At 35.9% G+C, this 23162-nt stretch overlaps 1 protein-coding gene across 1 annotated transcript in view; it reads left to right on the top strand.

Annotated features, from left to right (window-relative positions):
* LOC123524229 (probable ATP-dependent RNA helicase DDX43) overlaps nt 1-23162 on the top strand; it is a 31804-nt gene that overhangs the window by 6000 nt on the left and 2642 nt on the right. The window contains exons 3-21 of the mRNA XM_053539093.1: nt 1406-1538; nt 2837-2983; nt 5821-5876; nt 7184-7340; nt 10259-10366; nt 11686-11767; nt 12228-12328; nt 13233-13288; nt 14141-14194; nt 14983-15047; nt 15973-16083; nt 16534-16776; nt 17627-17714; nt 18561-18620; nt 19808-19878; nt 20216-20281; nt 20845-20952; nt 21390-21464; nt 22200-22287. Coding sequence (XP_053395068.1) covers nt 1406-1538; nt 2837-2983; nt 5821-5876; nt 7184-7340; nt 10259-10366; nt 11686-11767; nt 12228-12328; nt 13233-13288; nt 14141-14194; nt 14983-15047; nt 15973-16083; nt 16534-16776; nt 17627-17714; nt 18561-18620; nt 19808-19878; nt 20216-20281; nt 20845-20952; nt 21390-21464; nt 22200-22287 — 1869 coding nt within the window. The remainder of the gene's footprint in view (nt 1-1405; nt 1539-2836; nt 2984-5820; nt 5877-7183; nt 7341-10258; nt 10367-11685; nt 11768-12227; nt 12329-13232; nt 13289-14140; nt 14195-14982; nt 15048-15972; nt 16084-16533; nt 16777-17626; nt 17715-18560; nt 18621-19807; nt 19879-20215; nt 20282-20844; nt 20953-21389; nt 21465-22199; nt 22288-23162) is intronic.

Below are 23162 nucleotides of genomic sequence, written 5' to 3'. Positions count from 1 at the left end.
TACCAAACTTGCACACAACTTGTATCACCATAAGATCTCGGTTCCTTTCTTGAACTGGCCAGATTCCTTTATGGGTTCCAGAGTTATGGCCCCTGAAAGGACCAGAATTAGCTATTTTGACCTTGTCTGCACAATAGCAGCTTCATTTATGATTTGATTTTAACCAAACTTGCATACAACTTGTATCATCACAAGATCTTGGTTTCTTTCTTGAACTGGCAAGATTCCTTCATGGGTTCCAGAGTTATGGCCCCTGAAAGGTCCAAAATTGGCTATTTTGGCTTTTGCAGCCATATAGAGACTTCATTTATGGTTTTATTTGATACAAACTTCCAAAATATCTCCGACAACAATAAATCTTGAATTCCATGACAAATCAGATCCAATTGTAGGTTCCAGAGTTATTTTATATCTGATTACCTCCCCTGATTGTAATCAAAATTGATTTATATCAGTAAGTACTTATAGGACTTATTTCATTATTGTCATTAGTTGGACTGAGCCAATCAGGGTAGATAACTATGGACTGATTTTATGTCAAATTACCTCCCTTTATTTCAAATTAAAATGGGTATATCTCCAAAACTAATGAAGATACTGATCTGAAATTTCATTTATGTCAACAGAGATTTATTTGGCAGATTCTTCTTTTGTTCACTTACAATAATTTTCTTTTTAATTACTTCCCTTTTACGTTACTATAAATAGGTTATTTTTAGTAACTTTTTTATTATTGGCCGTAGGGAAAAACTGAGACCACTTTTCTGTGGTACAACATGGATGGTACCTCCAATTTTTAGGTGTATTTTGACATATCTGTACCTTGTAAGAATTTTTTTGTTCTTTTTGGTTAAATTTCTTCCCTTTGTTGTTCCTGTCCTTTGGACTTAGATATTTTTTCTGAGGACCTTCTTGTCCTCAAGTGCAATGATAACAGGTGAACGATATAGGGCCATCATGGCCCTCTTGTATCTTTATACTGAGCAGAGTTGACCATAGTTTAATGTGTACTTTCAGTAGATTATTACTGGATAAGATTTTGTTGTAGTTATTTCCTGAGTGGACATATTTTCTAATACATTTCCATAATTGTGTACTGGTATATACCTGTAAAATTACATTGACAAACTGAAGTAAAGTTTTAAATGCATGTCTAACGTAAAAGTAATGAAATTAAGAATATTGGGGGGAAAAGGTAAAGAGTGGAAGGTTTGAATCTCTGCAAGAGAAAACATGTCAGTGCTCTGAGTTACCACATCAACTCTGGTGTATATACATATCAGAAGTGTAACATAGTTGACATACGTGTAAAACAGTATATCAGTGGAACATAGCTTTTAAGTTTACACAGAAGGTCATTGCTTTAAGATACATAGAAACATTAGAGTGAATGTTATGATTTCAGGTCAAACGTGACAATCAAGGGGAGATGACGACTGTAGAGCTATCAGGATCCGCAGATGCTATTAGCAAAGCTACACAACTGATAAATGATTTAGTTAATGACGGAGGTGATAGGAGTTCAAGGTCATTTGGAGGTAATGAATTTCGACAGTACTCTCTAATTGATTACCAACTCACTGACTGCAATATATTTTATTGTTAAGTTGTTAAAAATTGGTGTTCTTGTGAAATGTTTAAGTGTTCTCTTTAAGTGTCGTGTGGTGGCTGTAAAAAGTCTCCCTGTGCTTGGACTCTGTGTTGTTATGTTTTCTGGTCCTTTGGCATCTATGAGTACATTCATTTTTACTGTAATAGAATTCCACTTAAGCCGGTGCTAGGGGGCACGAGGGATGTTGCACATTCCATTACCTCTCATGAACAGACTCAAACCATGTCTGCTGCATGACTGCGCTCTTTACTTCCAAATTTCTTAAAAGTTTAAACCTGACATTTATATTTAGATTTTAAAAAGTGATTAATTTTCTATTGAAGGTTAAACATATTGCCATGAAACTGTTGGAATAAACTCTCAGTTGCTACAGATGATCTGGAAAAATTTCAGTGTTAAGTTTTGTAAATTTGCTGTAAGTGAAGCCCTGGCAAATTAAATATTTGGTGCCACTAACTCAAATTTTAGACTTAAATCTTTTTAAATTTCATGCACATTGAAACAGCACTTGCTCAGGCATCGATTACTCAAGTACTTGGACTCATTTGAACCATTCATATGGTCATGAATGGTCATTTTCTTTCTATTTTCTATATAAAGTTGCCATGTGGCTGGGTCGAGCATCGATGACTTGTTTGCTTGAGATTGACACAGGGTCCCAGTATATTAATCTTTTTTTTGTTGCTACTAGTATACAGGAGCACAGATGTCAAAAATGTTCTTGTATTCGATGGTCGAAGTGAAGCAGTTTACTGTGAAATCATTAATATTCGTGGGGGACTAATTTTCGTGGATTTCGTGGTTGAATCAATCCATGAAATTTAATCCCAACGAACAAGTAAAATTCCCATTCATTTTATGTTCAAAAGTTGAAATCCACGAATTCATATCCCCATGAAATTGCTGTTTTGACCAAAACCACGAAATTTCATGCCCACGAAATTTAATGATTTCACAGTATTCAAAATTTTCATGTGATGTATTATCTGGTTATCTAAACTGTATGTTGGTATATTTGTGCCGATTATAAGATTGTTTATTGATGAAAGGTTCTTTGATCATTGATTGTTAAGTAAACACAAGAGAATGAGCTTGAATTTTTACAGTAGTATTAGTATATTCCACTGTTGGGCTCTGCCGCAATTTCCCCTGTTCTGACAAAAAAGAAAACACTGGTGGCATTCATCAGTTTCATAACTAAGTAGTGTGTTTATTTTTTTCAAGGGAGCTCAATGAGCAATGGTTTCAATGAACCAGCGTCAACATTTGGTGGAGGAAGAAGTGAATCTAACAGAGGTTTTGGGCGATCCCAGCACGGCGATAGTGCTGAATCAATAAATGTGCCAAGCAGTAATGTGGGCAGGATCATAGGTAATAGGTCCTTGTGTAGATAACAATACATTCAATAAAATATATCTGTTAAATTTACTTTTTTGGCTGTCTCAGATAAAGATGTTGTCATTTTAAAATTCTTCGTTTTGTAGGATATAGTTTTCTGACTTTGTATATATGTTGCTTTATGATTTTATATTTGCATGTACCTATATTTCTGAAAGTCTGAACTTTGATAACAAAGATAGGAAGGTAAAGATTTTTATGCTGCCAGCATCTACTGATGCAGGAGGCATATAGTGATTGTCCTGTCCGTCCGTTAGTCCGTTTGTCCGTCTGTATGAGGTTAACCAAATGGGACCGTTTCGTCTAGCATCAATACCCCTTACTAGAATGACTTGATACTAATGCAGATGTAACCTGTGACCATTCCTCATCTTCAGACATCACCTGACCTCAGTTTGACCTTGATCTCATTTTGGACTTAGGTTGCTTTATATGGGTCATCTCTAGGTTAACCAAATCGGACCGTTTCGTCTAGCATCAATACCCCTTACTAGAATGACTTGATACTAATGCAAATGTAACCTGTGACCATTCCTCATCTTCATCATCTGACCTCAGTTTGACCTTGACCTCGTTTTGGACTTAGGTGCAAAATCTATCGACAAGTATGCCACTGGGGGCATCAAGCATTTATTGAATGCAGCTCCTTGTTTATTGATATATCGCAGTATAAAAACTTATCAAAACTACTTTTTATCCAGTATTAATTTCGCAGTACTGTTTTTGACACTGGTAATGTGCAAAAATCTGATTACACGAGTTTCAAGGTGATTTTCCAGATTTTAATGGTGGATGTAGACCCAAGATACCATGCAGGACATTATTTTTAACATGGGAAGTCACCACTGACCTTCCATACTCTAGTCAGGTAACTTCTTCCCAAAGGAACACTACAACCCTTGTAGGGCTTCAGACCCAGGAAGGCCAAGTAAAAGAAGTTGGTTTAATACCTTTATCACTTGACCATGGTCTATAATCCTCTGCAAATTACTGGAGTTCAGCTAATTAGTATTAAAACGTTTTTAGCCCACCATCATCAGATGGTGGGCTATTCAAATCACTCTGCGTCCGTGGTCCGTCGTCCTTCCGTCCGTCCGTCCGTCCGTCCTTCCGTCCGTTAACAATTTCTCGTTATCGCATCTCCTCAGAAACTACCGGGGGGATTTTGACCAAACTTTGTCAGAATGATGTATTGGTACCCTAGTTGTGTCCCCCTGAAAATCAGACTGGTTCAACAATTTTTTAGTAAGTTATGGCCCTTTGTTTATTTCTATAATTTACATAGATTTATATAGGGAAAAACTTTGAAAATCTTCTTGTCCAAAACCACAGAGCCTAGGGCTTTGATATTTGGTATGAAGCATCATCTAGTGGTCCTCTACCAAGATGATTCAAAATATTTCCTTGGGGTCTAATATGGCCCCGCCCCAGGGGTCACATGGTTTATATAGACTTATATAGGGAAAAACTTTGAAAAACCTCTTGTTCAAAACCACAGGGCCTAGGGCTTTGATATTTTGTATATGACATCATCTAGTGGTCTTCTACTAAAAATTATCCCCCTAGGGTCAAATTCAAATATGGCTCCGCCCCGGGGGTCACATGGTTTACATAGACTTACATAGGGAAAAACGTTGAAAATCTTCTTGTCCAAACCACAAAGCCTAGGGCTTTGGCATTTGTAATGTAGCATCATCTAGTGGTTCTCTACCAAGTTTGTTCAAATTATCCCCCTAGGGTCAAATATGGCCCTGCCCTGGGGGGTCACATTGTTCATATAGACTTATATAGGGAAAAGATTTTAAAATCTTCTTGTCAATAACCTACAACATTCAAATTTGGACCACATGTATGGTTTTGAGTGGCAAGATGAACCTTGACATGAGTTGACCTTGATTTTGACCTAGTGACCTACTTTCACATTTCTGTTGCTACAGCCTTCAAATTTGGACCACTTGCATAGTTTTGTGCACTGAAAAAACTTTGACCTTGACATTGACCTAGTGACCTACTTTCACATTTTTGAAGGTACAGGCTTCAAATTTGGACCACATGCATAGTTTTGTGTTCCGAATTGGAATCTGACCTTGATTTTGACCTACTGACCTACTTTCACATTTCTCAAGCTACAGCCTTCAAATTTGGACCACATGCATAGTTTTGTGTACCGAAACAAACTTTGACCTTTACATTGACCTAGTGACCTACTTTCACATTTTTGAAGGTACAGGCTTCAAATTTGGAACATATGCATAGTTCTGTGTTCTGAAATAAAATTTGACCTTGATTTTGACCTAGTGACCTACTTTCACATTTCTCGAGCTACAGCCTTCAAATTTGGACCACATGCATAGTTTTGTGTACCGAAATGAACTTTGACCTTAAGATTGACCTAGTGACCTACTTTCACATTTCTGTAGCTACAGGCTTCAAATTTAGACCACATGCATAGGATTGTGTACCGAAACAAACTTTGACCTTGACATTGACCTAGTGACCTACTTCCACATTTTTGAAGGTACAGGCTTTAAATTTGGACCACATGCATAAATTTGTGTTCTGAAGTGTAATTTGACCTTGATTTTGACCTAGTGACCTACTTTCACATTTCTTCCTTGAAATTGATCTAGTGACCTACTTTCACATTTCTCAAGCTACAGCTTTCAAATTTGGACCACATGCAAAGTGTTGTGTACGGAAATGAAATTTGACCTTGAGCTAGTCAGTAAGTCTTGAAATTTGGAACACTCAAAAATGGCACATTGGTGGGCGCCAAGATCACTCTGTGATCTCTTGTTTCTATTTCTTAGGTAAAGGAGGATCTAAGATTAGAGAATTACAAGATGAAAGTGGAGCTAATATAAAGGTATATTTGCTATTACAGTATGATTAGCCAAAGCAAAGATACATTTATTACTTTGAAACCAATATTATCTTTGGGGGACTTCATAAAAGCAGGAAAGAAACTGTTTTAGACAGTAGTCTGTTTAGAGATCCTTGTCTGCGCTTCATTGTCAAAACGTGGCTAGACTTCAGTGAAACTTCACAGGCGTGATTGAAATAAAGCCTAGTGGTGTATAGCTATGAAATAATTTGTTTGGATGGCATTTTGATGAGTTATGGCCCTTCAAAGGTCATTTTTTGAAAAAAAAAGTTTCAGGACAATTTCTCCTATACCATTAGTAGGATTTGAATGAAACATTATAGGAATGATTAGTAGCAATAATATTTAGGCATATAAAATAAGTTTTACGGTAGAATGATTTTTTTACTGAGTTATGTTCCTTGATTATTATACCTTCACAAAACGAAGTTTGGGGGGTATATAGGAGTGTGCTTGTCGGTCGGTCGGTCCGTTAGTTTTCATGGTTTCCAGACAATAACTCATGAAAGGCTTGACAGATTTAAATATTTTTTGGTACACAGGTGTAATGTCATAAAATACAGGTCAAGTTTTACTTTGAGGTCAGTAGGTCAAAGGTCAAGGTCACAATGACCCGGAACAGTTAAAACGGTTTCCGGATGATAGCTTGAGAACCCATGGGCCTAGGATCATGAAAGTTGATAGGGAGGTTGGTCATATTGATTTTGAGGTCAGTAGGTAAAAGGTCATGGTCACAATGAACTGGAACAGTTAAACAATTTCCAGACGATAACTTGAGAACGCTTAGGCCTAGGATCATGAAAGTTGATAGGAAGGTTGGTCATGACCAGCAGATGACACCTATTGATTTTGAGATCTGTAGGTCAGAGGTCAAGGTCACAGTGACCCGGAACAGTTAAAACGTTTTCGGACGATATCTTGAGAACGCTTGGGCCTAGGATCATGAAACTTAATAGGGAGGTTGATCATGACCAGCAGATGACCACTATTGATTTTGAGGTTCGACTTTGACATTGGCTTACTTCTGTGACAAGGCCGTATTGTGGGGGTATAATTCGTCACTCCTGTGACACATCTAGTTATACTTAAAGTTTGTGTAGAGATTCTTCTCTATGCTTCTGAAAAAAAAAACTGGATAGATTTCATTGAAACTTCACAGGAGTTATTGCTATAAAACTTAGTTATGCAAAACATCATTAAGATTAAATGTATGGGATATGTTTTGTTTTTTTCAAAACAACCATCTATTCTTTATGTTGAATTGTATACCATATATTGTTCATTTGCAGGTTCAGCGTGACAGTGATTCTTATGGAGAGACAGTTGTAGAAATCTCTGGGTCAGCAGAAGCTGTCAGCAAGGCCAAGGATCTCATCAATGAGCTTATCAGTGATTCTGGTGACAGGGGGTCAAGGTCATTTGGAGGAAGTTCAAGGTCATATGGAGGTAGAATGATTGAGTGATGTTGCTTAATGTGTCTAGTACTGTGAAATCTTTTGGGTGGGGGGAGTGAATTCTTTATGTGAGGAAGCCATCCAGCTGGCTTACAGAAGGTTGGTGGTTCTACCCAGGTGCTTGCTTGTGATGAAATAATGCACGAAGGGGCACCTGGGGTCTTCCTCCACCATCAAAGCTGGAAAGTTGCCATATGACCTATAATTGTGTCTGTGTGACGTTAAGCCCAGCAAAATAAATGAATAAAGTAATTTTGTGGGTATTGATAGTTTTGGCCAGAGAATTTGTGTATGAGAAATTTATTCGGATCAAATTTCTTGAGTTGATGCAACCACAGAATCGGTGAGCATTGTCCAGTATGAATGTTGAAAAGAAAAAGAACATTGAAGATTTTAGAAGTAATAAGATCCAGAGATGCATTAGAAATCTTGAACAATATCAACATTTTACTTGAGTATTCATAAAATTTCAATGCAGTTTTGACTTCTTTTTAGCTCACCTGTCACATAGTGACAGGGTGAGCTTTTGTGATCGTCCGTCATTGGTCCATCCACAATTTCCTTGTGAACACGATAGAGACCACATTTTGTATTTGATTTTAATCAAACTTACACACAACTTGTATGGGCATAATATCTCGGTTCCTTTCGAAAACTGGCAGAACCCATTATGGGTTCCAGGGTTATGGTCCCTTAAAGGGCCAAAATTTGCCATTTTTGGCTTGTGAACATGATAGAGACCACATTTTGCAATCAACTTTAATAAAACTTGCACACAACTTGTATGGGCATAATATCTCGGACCCTTTCAAAAACTGGCCAGATCCCTTCATGGGTTGCAGAGTTACGGCCCCTTAAATAATTAGCTATTTTTGGCTTGTGAACAAGATAAAGACCACATTTTTCAATCAACTTTAATCAAACTTGCACACAACTTGTATTGGCATAATATCTCAAGTTTCTTTTTGAAAACTGGCCAGATGCCATCATGTATTGCAGAGTTATGGTCCCTTAAAGGGCCAAAATTTGCTATTTTGGCTTTTGCAGCCATATTGAGACTTCATTTATAGTTTGATTTAATACAAAATTGCAAAATATCTTCAGCAACAATAAATCATTGATTCCTTGATGATTCTGTCAGATCTAATCATGGGTTCCGGAGTTACGGCCCCTGATTGACTCCTAAAAGAGCCAAAGTTTGGTAATTTTTACCTTGTGAACACGATAGAAGTGACATTTTATATTTGATTTTAACCACACTTACACACAACTTAAGTCACAATAAGATCTCGGTTCCCTTTGAAAACTGGTTAGACTCCATCATGGGCTCTAGAGTTACTGCACCTGACAGGGGCAGAATTTTCTATTTTGGCCCTTTCAGTCATATAGAGGTTTCATTTATGCTTTGATTTAATACAAACTTGCACAGAATGATTATCTTGATGATCTCTAGGCCTGGATCGAAACTGGGTCATGTCAGGTCGAAAACTAGGTCATCAGGCCAAATCAAAGGAAAAGCTTGTTAACAACCTAGAGGCCACATTTATGACCCTGTCTTCATGAAACTTGGTCAGAATGTTTATCTTGATGATTTCTAGGACAGATTTGAAAGTGGGTCATATGGGGTCAAAAACTAGGTCACCCAGTCAAATCAAGGGAAAAGCTTGTTAACACTCTTGTTCATTTGATGTGCATGAAACTTAGTCAGAATGTTTGTCTGCATGAAATATCGAATGAATTTTTATCTGGGTCATATGGGTCAAAAACTAGGTCACCAGGTCAAATCAAAGAATAAGCTTGTTTACACCCTAGGGGGCACATTTTTGATTCTGTCTTCATAAAATTTGGTCAGAATGTTTGTTATCATGAAGTCTTGGATGATTTCAAATCTGGGTCACGTGGGATCAAAAACTAGGTCACTAGGTCAAATCAAAGAAAATGCTTGTTTACACTCAAGAGGCCACGTTTTTTGGTCCAATCTTAATGAAGATTGGTCAGAATATTTGTCTCCATGAAATCACTAGATAAAACATGTTTACAGTGTTATGGTGTGTTACACAGGTGAGCGACTTAGGGCCATCTTGGCCCTCTTGTATTACTTCTTAATGTCAGAAATTTACTTTACATTAAGGTAGTGAATCCATAGTGATAATTGGCAAATAATATTTTGTCTGTATGCAATTTTTGCATTCTTTTTTTTTTTACGGGAAAGTCATGTGCATGTTAAGCTACATTTACATCCAAAGAATGCCAAATTGCATAGTGAGAGAAAGTAAATAAGTTGCTGAGGCCTAAGGTTGGAACCTTATCAAAGTTTGTAATATCTTCTCACAAGACTCCACATGATCGTGTAATGGTACATGTATTTTCAAGGAAGTGAACTTGAAAGTGACTCATTCAGTGTCAGTTTTTCTAATCAGATTTGAATAAATTCATATTAAACCTAAATATGGTGAAGAATGTAAGGTTTGTCTAGCTTTAGGGTTATAAAACTGAGTTTGGAGACTGATCTTCAAATGCAGTCTTTCCATTGGCCAATTTCAGATTATTGTGTTCTTAAACGACCAGTGAGATGCAAGTTTTGAAACTGGTCTTCAAACTCAGCGTTATAACTTTTGACACTGGAGTGTTTGACCCTGGTTCATTTGAAATGGCAGTGAAGACAGGCCATGTAATGTTCAGTCCTTTAACCTTTAGCATGCTAGATAAATTGTCGTCTGCTGGAAATGTCGTCTGCTAAAATTGTAAAGTTCATTCAATTTGCTCCAAAATTGGAAGAAATATTGTCAGAGTAGCAAACAGCTTGGAACCTGATCAGACGCCGATTTAATCGGCGTCTGATCTGGTTCCAAGCCCTTTGCAAAGGCTGTTAAATTCGCCTGCAGCAGGCTAAGGGTTAACATTTTACAGATAGTTCAGCAAGTATTGGTCAAACTGAGGCAACAGAGCAGCCAAGAAAAATAAACTGGGGTATGATAATGAAGGAGAAAGCAGCAAATGATGCTAAAAAATTTGCAGGTAAGAAACATTAATGAAGAAATGATTGTTTCTATATAATTGAGCCGCACCATGAGAAAACCAACATAGTGGCTTTGCGATCAGCATGGATCCAGACTAGCCTGCGCATCCGCGCAGTCTGGTCAGGATCCATGCTGTTCGCTTTTAAAGCCTATTGCAATTAGAGAAACTGTTAGCGAACAGCATGGATCCTGACCAGACTGCGCGGATGCGCAGGCTGGTCTGGATCCCTGCTGGTCGCAAAGCCACTAAGTTGGTTTTCTCATGGCGCGGCTCATATATATTTTGAAAAATAGCATGTAAGATTGTGATGAAATGCTTGTGCTTTATATGGCAGCTGATATTCTGGCAGTGTCAGATTTCAGTTTGCACTAGGCTACCCAGATAACTTGGTAGGTAGAGGATGTGGCTTTGAGTTGAGAACATGCAAGTTTGATTCCCTGACCAGGCAGTACTCCATTATAATTTGACTCGAGACAGTTTGTCTGAAGAAATTTGACCTCCCCTTTTGAATCGTGGAGAATTTGTCAGATAAGTACTGCTACAGAATCCAGCAAAACTGACCTGGTTAACTCACCACAGTAGCGTAACTAATTCAGAAATACTAAATAGAATTGATGTTAAATTAATTAATATCAAATTAAAATCAAATGATTTACGTTATCTTTGAACTTGGTGGATAGTTTCACTTTTTTATACGCCCGTCTCTGAAGGAGCAAGGCGTATTATGTGAACCTTGGTGGCGGGCGGACGGGCGGTCTGGACCTTGAATTACTTGTAAACTGTGAATTTGGCCTTGTCCGCCCTCTAAGTCGAACAGTTTTCATCCGATCTTCACCAAACTTGGTGACAATGTTTTTGGGCATATATCTCGGCCAAGTTCAATAACCACCCAAAGTGCCCCAGGCTCTCTTGGATTATGGCCCTTTAATTACTCAAAATCTGCGAAATTAGTCATGTCCATTCAAACAGTTTTGATCCGATAGTCTATTTCATCCAACACAGAACCTCAAATATACCTTGATTCCTTCTTACTCTTTATTTTTGGTTAACAAGGCATACATCATCAACATTATTACCTTTATGATTCGTAACTGAATATTTAGACGGGCGTATTTTGTGACAGTCTTGTTTAGATTGCAAACTTGTGAACTACTTTATGATCTTATCTGCATTTGCTGTAAATACTGGTCAGTTTTCTGCAAATCATCATGAAATTATTGTAGTTTTACAAGCTAAACAAAAGCACTTAATGTTGATTTATGCAAAGTATTACACTATGTATAAAAAAACGTCCTTAATGTGTGTGCATTTTTCAGATCTTCCTCCTATAAAGAAGAACTTCTATATTGAAAATTACGAAGTGGCAAATATGGACCCAGATGAAGTTGAGGATATAAGGTGAGTTTTTGTACTTGAATTTTTGCCAAGTTTTTTTACAGTGCTGAAGCTATAATGCAATCATTGCCTTTATTTGCTGTAGATCATTTATATTTACATTTTTGTATTATTACAAGTTTGATATATGACTATATTCATTTACAAATTAAAAAAATCTAAAAGAAACCAAGTGAACAAAAAATACAAATTCTGACCTCTAATAACCTGCAATTTGCAATGCCCCCAGGCACCTTTATTATGGAATATAAGATGTTGCTTTTTGTGACAGAAATGCAAATTTAAAACAAAGATGAAAAAATAATTCATGCTGAAAGTTTCTTGTTTGAACTTGAGACCAGCCAGTCTTTGGGAAAATTTTAGTGTTTTAACAGTCATTGTTACAGAGACTCAGTTTTGTATGTGTAAATACAAGTTAACCATTCTCTGTGCATGACCATGTACATAAAACTTTTTTTTTCAGACAATATAACTTTAATATCACTGTGAAGAATTTGGATAAAAGTGGTGAGACGCAAGTGCCAAATCCAGTACGCACCTTTGAAGATGCATTTGAACACTTTCGTATGTATATTAATTTTTCTTTTTCTCTTCCTGGTTAAAAAACCTAATACTGATATGTTACTTGATGATCACAGTTTTTCGATGAAATCAGTATCTGTGTTGGACTAATTTGCGTGGTTGGATTAAACCAGGAAAATTTAATCCCCAAAAATATATGAAATTTGCATTTGTTTTATTAGCTCACCTGTCACAAAGTGACAAGGTGAGCTTTTGTGATCGCGTGGCGTCTGTCGTCAGTGCGTAAACTTTTGCTTGTGACCACTCTAGAGGTCACATTTTTCATGGGATCTTTATGAAAGTTGGTCAGAATGTTCATTTTGATGATATCTAGGTCAAGTTCGAAACTGGGTCATGTGCGGTCGAAAACTAGGTCAGTAGGTCTAAAAATAGAAAATCCTTGTGACCTACTTGGTGGTTTTCAATGAAACTTAGCCACAATGAACTGGGTTGCGTGTGGACAGGTGAGCAATTCAGGACCAGCATGGTCCTCTTTCTTTAAAAATAGGGATTGACACGTTCATATTCCAATGAAATGGCTCATTTGGTCAATGCAACAAAATTCACTGCACATGAAATTATATGATTTTTTGGCAGGTACCTGGTAAATATATATCTGAGAAGAATTGTTGTTTTGACGATTATTTAAAAATATCGCTTGTTTGTATTAAGATAAAAGCTACAATATATGTTTGCAAAAAGATCTATCGGGAGTTGCAGTAATTTAAAGTACAGTACTTAAGTTTCGGCCATATAAACATAGGATAGAGAAAATTGTATTCCTTTCAACATATCTCTGTTGAGATAATTTGCAGAAGACATCAGGAGGTTGATTTTTGCAGTCATGTTTCATGTTCATTTTAGTTTTAGTAAAATATTTTTCATAAAGGCTCACTTTTTTTTTCAGCGGGTATACTTGAGACTATTTATAAGCAAAAGTTCACAAAGCCATCTCCCATACAGGTATGTATAATACACAAAAAACATTTTTTTATTTCTTAAGAAGGCTTAAATTCTTCTTGCTTTAGCAATTATGGTTGTGGCCGAGTGGTTATGGTCACTAGTTTTGAAACTCGTGTCTCTCATAGTTTTGGGTTGGAAACCTCCCCTGGCGTATACATGTCTTTCATTGAGCTTGCTGACAGAAGGTTCCAGTTCTACCTGTGTGCATTACCGTTATCAAATAATGCCCAGAGGGAGGCAGTTGGGATTTTCCTCCACCATCAAAAGCTGGAAAGTCGCCATATGGTCTATAATTGTGTCTGTGTGATGTTAAACGCAGGGAAACAAATCAGAAAAGATGGTTGGTTCAATGATTCAGGTCTATAATAAAAGTTAAGCACCAATGTACATTCTAAAGATTAAATAAAATAAAATAATGGAGTAAATGCTTCTCTGATACTGTGTCTCAAAATCTATTGATGCTCCACCTTAAAGTCACAAGTTGGAGGTGAGGTTTCCATAATGAACAAAAACCCTCGTTTTATTTGATTTTGTCTCTCCTGACTATTGAAGATATAGTTTTGATTATTTTTCACTTGGGTATGGCCCTTTGATTAAAATTATTGCAGATTTCTAGTAAATTTCTGATTATCTCTAGTATTCAGCTCTGTAGAATTTGTAACTTTTCCAAGTTGTCATTTTGTATCCGACCAATACATAATCTGTCTCATTTCTTTAAATGTCATTTGATGTTTGGTGTTTGGAAGTTGTAAGCTGTATAGAAAAGGTAGTTTTTACAAACAATAAATCTGTCGGCATAAATTTGTCATAACATGGTAATATTGTAAGATTTATGTTGCGTTTATTTTTCAGAGCCAAGCATGGCCTGTCCTGCTGAGAGGCAAAGACTTGATAGGAATTGCTCAGGTAGATAAATATGTTTTCTTTCCCTTTTTGTTGTAGGGACCTTAACCCATACCCTGCTAAATTTCTATAATGAACTTGTCCATCTTTCAATTTGGACAGTACCATTAACTGTTTTAAAAGGGATGCTTGCCAAAGAGATACTGACTGAATGGCTAACAGTGCAGTCTGATCATTCAGTCAGTATCTTTTTGGTTAGCACCCTTTTTATCAGTTCATGATACCATCCAAATTGAAAAATGGACAAGTTCATTATAGAAATTTAGCAGGGTAAGGGTTAAAAGTGTACCTGATATCAGATGTAATATGGTGGGTATTGTGGTTGTGAAGTGGTAGCACACTTGACTGTCGATCCAGAGGCCTGGGGTCCAAATCCTGGTCCAAGCACTGGAAATTTTTGAGATACTCTCATGTGTCTCCCATCCAACTAAGAAGCTAGTACTGATTCTTCTCTGGAAAGAGCTTTGCATGTAGCTGTGCTATACAACGGACACATTAAAGAACTAGGCAGTCTTCTACACAAAGAGCTAGTCTTTAGTTAGTCAGACATACCTGCATCTAAACGCTTTCTCTCTCTTTGCGGGGTTTCTCTGGTCAGATTGCTCTAAGTCTGTTCTAGTAGAGGATGACATCCTGAGTCACTGCCGCCGTTATTGGCAGAGAACCCTGGTATGTGTTTATCATGAAAAGAGAGCTATATAAATCTGGTTTAATATAATTTATGTGAGTTTCTGAGTTGTCATATTTTGAAGGTTCATATAGATATATTTATATATATTTTCATTTTACAGACTGGAACTGGTAAAACCTTGGCTTTTCTGCTACCAGCATTTATACATATAGATGGGCAGCCTGTGTAAGTACTGTATCAATAACTTTACAGATGAAGTATTTTGAAGGAAGCAGACTTTTTTATTGGTTTTTCAGAGATAAATGGAGGGGCCACTATAGATGAGTGGTTATGGTCACTGACTATGATCCACATCCCCCTGGTAGGAGTTTGAAACCTCACTTAGGGTGTAGAATTCTTTCATATGAGGAAGCCATCTAGTTAGCTTATGTGAGGTCTATAGTTCTACTTAGGTGTCCGTTCATGTCTGAAAAAAAATACATGGAGAGGCATCTTAGGTCTTCTTTCATCATCAAAAGCTGAGAAGTTGCCGTTTGACCTATATCTGTATCGATGTAATGTTACACCGAATGAAATAAAAACAAAAAATAAAGTCAAAGACTTTACTGTCGAAAAATTGTATTCAATTAAATTTAGTGTATGATTTGTATACTTAATATTAGAGAAGTAATTTTCCCATTTTGTTTTAAAAATGTGATTTTGTTTTGATTAAGCGATAGGTTATTTTTGATAAGAACTGTTACTTTCTAGTGATTATCTAAACACGTAAGATATTGAGCAACTTTAGGTCTATCACCACACCTCTGTGACCTAGTGGTTAAGGTCACTGTCTGCAAATTGGTTGCCCCAAACCACACACACCATTCGGTTTGAGCCTTTTTCTGGTCTTATGTGAGGAAGCTTTCCCTCTGGCTTGTAGAAGTACTGTGGTTCTACCAAGAATCCTGCCTTTGCCAGAAATAATATCCAGAGTGGCACTTTGGAATCTTCGTCCACTATTAGAGCTGGGAAGTTCATATATATGTATATATATAATTGTGTCTGTGTGCTTAAAACACAATGCAGATGGAAAAGATCTTACTGGTACACAACCTTATTTTAGATGTATAGATAGCCATACAGTTCATGAATGTATCTTATTCATTTTTAGGCCAAGGGAGGAGCGTGATGGACCAAATGTTTTAGTGCTTTCCCCGACAAGAGAGTTGGCTCTTCAGATAGAGGAAGAGGTCAAGAAGTTCAGTTATATGGGAATTAGAAGGTATAGCATAAAAAAAACCCAGAAGTTATTTGTGTGTTACTATGTATTTTTAATAACATTGCCAGTGAAGTACTAATCTGTATATCTGATAAACCTTTTTGAAAGATTTGACATAACTGACGATATTCAGCTCATCCATTTGACATCAGAATTCTAGTGTATGTTGTACTGCAAATTGTAGATACAGATTTATTTCCTTGTTTAATATGGAGAGATAAAATTTTAGATACATTCATTTTGTACAATCAAACCTGTATTATGCAGCCAGCAAGCTGGTCAGGGGAGTGACATAATGTAGCTTCTTGAGACAGATGGGTGCTCAATTAAGGTCGAAGTAAGAAAAAAAATGTCAGTTTTGGAAGTTTGCTGACTGACTGCATAAGGCAAGTGGTCATTTAATACAGGTCACAGCTAAGACAGGTTTATCTCTGTACTGATTCACTTTTCCAGTATATGTGTTTATGGTGGTGGTAACAGACGAGAACAGATAAATATGGTCACCAAAGGTGTAGAGATTATTGTAGCCACTCCAGGACGATTGAACGATCTTGTTATGAACAATATAATCAATGTGAAAAGTGTGACATATCTCGTTCTTGATGAAGCAGATCGTATGCTAGATATGGGTTTTGAACCAGAAATCAAGAAGATATTGCTGGATATACGACCAGATCGCCAGACTGTAATGACGAGGTATGAAGTATATTTACTTTGCATTGCTCTGCAAATTTTACTAATTCCTCCATTGATCAAGAACTTAGGGTGTTTATTGCCATGCTTTACGCAGCTCTTGATACTCAATAAGTTTTTCCAAAACTATTTATCTGATATAAACTTCTTACCGGCAGTGTATATATTAAGATACCCCTTCCATGATGAGTATTATTTAAAATACATGATCCATCTAGAATGTCTATTCCATTTTGAATATCAAAGAACCTTGATAGGATGACCTCCTCGGTAGCGTAGTGGTAGATCACCTGCTTTGAGTGCGGGAGGTTGTGGGATTGCTTTCTGGGTGCTTCGTACCAAAGACATGAAAAATGGTACTAGTAGCTTCCTTGGTTTATGCTCAGTATTAAGAGGATAGTTCTAGGGCTGGTCAGCCCCTAATCATTATAATGTGACTTGGTGGGTTGTCATGTCACGTGTCTGTGACAGGAGATTCCAGTGTGGCAGCATTATAAAGTTGGGCATTATGCTCACTGCTACAAGCAGACTGTTGTTTATATGACTGAAAAAGCCGATAAATCCAAACAGATACGTGTGTAGACCTTTTTAGACTACAAAACACATTTTTATAGATACCTTATAACATAAGCTGATAGAAACAAGCATATCTTTCATAAAAATGATTTATAAAGCTTAAGTAAAGAAAAAAAATACAAAGAAAAACAGATGTTTCCTTTTAACTTGGCAAGTCACATGTTTATGCCAAATTTAAAATGTTTCAAAGGAAGTTTAAAACCAAAGTTTTAGAAATGATATGTACTTGTAAAGTGTGACCACTGATTTCAGTTCATTGTTAATACTTCTTTTTCAGTGCCACATGGCCAGTTGATGTACAGAGAATAGGTGAACGATATTTGACAAATCCAATACAGGTGTTTGTTGGAAGTTTAGATCTAGCTGTAAGTTAAATTTCTTCAATTTTCTTCTTTCTGTGGTATGGATTTATTCTTAAAGCGATGCATTTGTTCATTTCAGCCATTTTTGTAGAAAAAAACTTTCGTACATATGATTACATTTATGTTTAGTGGGATGGAGGGGGTGGGTGGGGGAGGCACTGTACTGTACTATAAGCGATGTTTTTTTCATACAGTTTCTATTTGATTTTGATGGAAATGATGTAACATAATGAATAGATATGATTGTAAGTTTGTTTTTTAATTTCATGGAAAAGATATTTAAATGTGCTGATAATGTTAAATCTTGAAGTCTCAGGAAAGTTTGTATTTGTTGAAAGTTACAATTTCCTTTGTATACCTGTGTTATCTAAACATTTCAAATTGAATTCAGTACAACTAGGACCAGATATTTTTATTCTTTGATTTGTGTAGAAATCTAGTTTACAAAGAGAATAGAAAAGATTTTATGTTGGAATGAAATAACTCAGTTTAAAGATATATTATGCCCAAATTCATGTCTGAAAATATAAACAATTACCACTTAGTAGTATGTAAATGTAAAAAAAACAGGTGTGTGTGTAAAGACTGTTACATATTAGATTAAAGATATTGCACACTGATAAATGTAAAGGCAAACACAGTATAGATATGTATTGCCACTAAAAAACTGGAAGTTGTTTTAGACAGTTGGCTAGATATGACAGTCAATAGTGATTGCAGCTACATACAATGTCAGTTTATATATTTAACCAAGTTAAACTTATTTTTCTGAATTTCTTTCAATTTCTAATGATAAAATACTTTAGAGAAAGATGAGCATCATATATCTTTAATAATTTATGTTAACAGGCAGTTCACAGTGTTACACAGAGAGTAGAAATTGTGGCTGAAGAAGACAAAAAGCAAAGAGTAAGACTTCAGTTGTACTGAAATTACAAAATATATGTTCTTTTGACATTTATATGTGTGCAAAATGATATAATGGTGTTAAAAATAATGTTGATATTCACCAGTTGTCATTCCTTACTAGTAAGAGTTATTCATTAGGTTTGTAAAGAAATATCCAGTGTGTTTGGCTATTTTTGTGCTCCCAAAATGTTTTTGGGGGCACTTTAGAGTTGCTCTTGTCCTTCCATCCTTCTGTCCATCCAAATTTGTGTTGTGCATATCTCAAACTGTATTTGACCCATAGAAATCAAACCCCACAGGATTGTCATTCAGCATGTGAAGTTATGCACCTAAGGTTTTAACAGGGATTTTCCACAGCCAGACCCAGAGTTATGGCCCTTGACATAATCAAAATATGTATAAAATGGACCTAAAAGTGTGTGTCCTGTGTATCTGAAAAAGTATTGACCTAGGATTATGAAACATTTTAGTAATATTATTCAGCCTATGAAGTTTTGTACATAGGGGTTTGAAAGGGATTTCACTGAGCCAGGCCAGAGTTATGGACCTTGACTTAGTCAAAGATATTGCATAAAAGGGCAAAGAAGTTGGTGTGGTCCATCCGTCCGAATTTGTGTCATTCATATCTCAAAAAGTATTTGACTAAGAGTCGTAAAACATCAGAGGATTGTTATATAGCATGTGTAGTGCACCTGGTATTCTGTTTTTTATGTCACTCAGTCAGACCAGAGTTAAGAAATCATGAAGGAATGTTAGGACTTAGTCAAAAATATGCATTAAGGACGAAAAGTCAGTGTTGGGTGTATCTCAAAAAGTTTTTGACGTAGAGTCATAAATCATTAGAGGATTGTTATATAGCTTGTGTTGTGCACCAAGTGTTCTGTTTGGTTTTTCACTGGGCTAGACCAGAGTTATGGTCCTTGACTTAGTGAAAAAATACACATGAAGTGCTTATAAGTTTATGTTTCAGTTATCTTAAAAGTGTTCGACCTAGAGTCATGAATCATTGCAGGAATATTACTCACAATGTGAATTTGTGAACCCAAGTTTTGTTTTTTATTTCACGCTGCTTGACCAGAATTACAGCCTGTGACTTAGTTAGAAAATATGCCCTAAATTCATAATTTACATCGTTGTTTGTACTAGTGTTTTTGGAATATATTAATAATTTGAATATGTTTTTTCAGATTGTAGATTTTATACATCACGAAATGTCACCTGAAGACAAGGTGATTGTTTTTGTTGGGCGGAAAGTCACGTATGTTGCATTCATATTAACTTATCTATCATAAGTTGATTTATTAGACAAGTCAGAACAATTTTAGTTGAAACAAGGATCCAGGCTTAAACCTCAGTTTGTGGGGATTGTGTTTTTCTAAAAATAAAAATCAGCCACTTAAACCTCAATATAAGGGGTTTGTCTTTTTAAAAAAATAAATGTCTGCATAATTAAACATTAGAACTTGAAGATAGATAATGAAAAGTATCAACTTTATTGAGTTGTTTGTATTGACATACATATTATAAAGAAATTATTAATCTTTGCTACTAATATATGGTGAATACAAAGTAATTTTACTTTTTGTCTGTTTCAGGGCAGATGACTTATCAAGTGATTTTACCTTACATGACATTTCTTGCCAATGCATCCATGGAGACAGGTATACATTTCAGTTGATAATTAAAAGATGCAATATCATTAGATTGAAAAGTGCCATAAGATTTAATTTCTTGGAACTTAAATGAAGGTGGTGGTTTCATGAAATTATAAATGCATCAGTTTTAAGGATGTTACATCATAATTTGTCAAGTCTTCACATAATATATACTTTGAGATACGAATCCTAAAAACATATATGCTATTGCAAATTTGAAATGTTGTTTTCTCATTTCACCAGTTGTTCATTTATGATGTGACATCCCACATCAGAAAACAGCAATTACTTAAGATCTTAATATATAAGATACTTATTTATCATGTTTGACGTGAAATAAAGCCATTACATACTTTTTGTGTAATGAAACTGACATTAGCATCATTTTAAGTGAAGAGACAAGCGGAAAAGTTGAGAACAATACAGTACTGGTAGAGAATCAAGGAATACTATTAAGGTTAACTGACTGCAATTGCATGTCTGAAATTCTGTCAATAAACATTGGTTAACCCGACAGTTACCCTGACTGATAGGTTAAAATCATGTAATATACACGGTATATGTTACAGGGAACAGTGTGATCGTGAGCAAGCTCTGGAAGATTTTAAGTCAGGAGAAGTACGAATTCTTGTTGCAACAGATGTAGCATCTCGAGGTCTAGATGTCAAAGATATTACGTGAGAAATTTGAAAAATTTAGTAAAAAAAAAAATTGATGACTCCCTGTTGAAATTCTTTTATTTGTCAATATAGATTATACTTTTATTGCATTGAAGAAAAAATTATTTGTTCAAGGGGATTGTTTTTCTGTATAATCAGCTTGAAAGTTTGAGTAAAGATTTATTTTTAAAAAGTTGTCAAGATTATCTGTAATTCTGAGCTGAATATGAGAACTCATTTGTCAGGTCAATTAGTAATTTTACTTTAACAAGATATACCTTCTTTTTACATAAAAATCTAGTTTGAACTATTGAAAGTTACTGTTCTAAGAGTCAGAATTGTTCAACTGCCTTAAAAGAAATTATAATGAATTGTTGCCAAGTCAGTCTAACTTTTAGGTGTTTACATTTTGTGTGTTTATTTCTATTTAACTTATGCAGAATATATTTCTATAGGTATGTGTTCAATTTTGACATGCCCAGGAATATAGAAGAGTACGTACATAGAGTTGGTCGGACAGGCAGAGCAGGGTAACTACTGTTGTTGTTGTTTTTTCAGTGAAGTATAACCCTGAAGTTATATAAAAGGACCAGTTTTGGAATGCAACCATTCCATTGGTCAATTTCAAATATTAATTCAGAAACAGCCAATCAGATGTTGGCATTTTGAGACTGGTCTCCAACCTCAAGTTTTATAACAACCCTGTTAGCTAACAGAAGGTGTATTAGACTTCCTAGTGGTTAGAACTTCTGGTGAGACGGCATTTTAGACGTTTGTTCTCCACCTGGGTTTCATGCTGGGAAGTTGTTGATTTCTTGTATAGTAAAGAACAAGTTTGCATTGGTTCAGAACTCAGTAACGTTGTTTGACTGTAGTAACAAAGATTACATTGTACATGTATATACTAAATACATGTATGTTTAGTGTTAGGAAAAAAAGTTTGACTAACAAAAAAATAGAATGTGTTACAGCCCACTTTAATGACCAAATTTAGTTCATACTCTCACTCAACAATCCTTTTTGCAAGATCTACAAACTGACCTACATATATATGGCCTTGACATTCATATGAACTTAAAAACCTCTTTGGTTCTACACACTGGGACTGATTTTGCATTTTGAGAACGCAGCTTCTTGTTTGTCTTGCATTATCTGTCACTGAGTAATTATCTTTTACATTTTAGGAAGTAAAACATTTAAACAGTGAAAATCTTGGTATAACTGGGGGCAAAGAGGCTTTGATTTTATATTTTCTTGCATTTTAGGAAGACAGGAACGTCCGTCACTCTTGTGACTCGTAGTGACTGGGGAAAGGCTAGTGATCTCATTAAAATTCTCGTTGAAGCACACCAGGTATAGTAAATATTTTACTCTTTCATTCCTGCTTGTACATTAGTACATATAGCACACCTGGTTAGAGCAGTAGTACAGGTAGTGAACAGGATTATGAATTTATATGCTAAGAGTTCAATCCTTGGACAAGGTGTATGTTTACTGTGATAATTTGTTGATGCTGTTTGTTCCCATGAGGAAGTTGTCTGCTTACAGAATCCAGGAACACTGGTTAGGCTAATTTTCCTTGTTTAACCCTTACCATGCTAAATTTCTATTAAGGACTGGTCCATCTTCCAATTTGGGCAGTACAATTTATCATTTGAAGGGGTGTTTACTAAAAATTTACTGACTGAATAGTGAACAATGCAGACCATGATCAGACTGCACGGATGTGCAGGCTGATCTTGGTCTGCACTGGTTGCAAAGGCAGAATCAGTTGCCAGTCAGGGTTAACTGAAATACTGTTGAAATACAGCATTAAACTAAAACAAACATAAAGACATACAGACATTTTGCTTTTTTTATGCCATTAGACAATTAGCCCTAGAGATTTTACAGTGGTGTAATATATGGTGACTTTCCATCAGTTGTGAAGGAGGACCCCAGATGCTTCTGGACGTTGTTTTAGATACAGACAGGCACCTGCGTAGAACTTCTCAGTCTTCATATGGGAACTGTAGCTGCCTCACATGATTGTGAAATGGACATTGTACATTTTAAGAACTGAAAAATAAAAAGAAAAAAATAACAGAAAAAAAAAACATTCCTAACACTAACTTAAATCTCATATTTTTTCTTAGATTCCTCCAGCTGCCTCCAAGCCATAAATTTTCTCAGTATCCCCCTATTTAAAATTCTCACATTTATATCTTATATGGACACATCTGTACTTG

The sequence above is a fragment of the Mercenaria mercenaria genome, chromosome 3 (genome assembly GCF_021730395.1).
Source record: "Mercenaria mercenaria strain notata chromosome 3, MADL_Memer_1, whole genome shotgun sequence".
Classification (NCBI taxonomy): domain Eukaryota; kingdom Metazoa; phylum Mollusca; class Bivalvia; order Venerida; family Veneridae; genus Mercenaria; species Mercenaria mercenaria.
The sequence above is the reverse complement of the archived record's forward strand: the minus strand, read 5'-3'. Positions and strand labels throughout refer to the sequence as shown.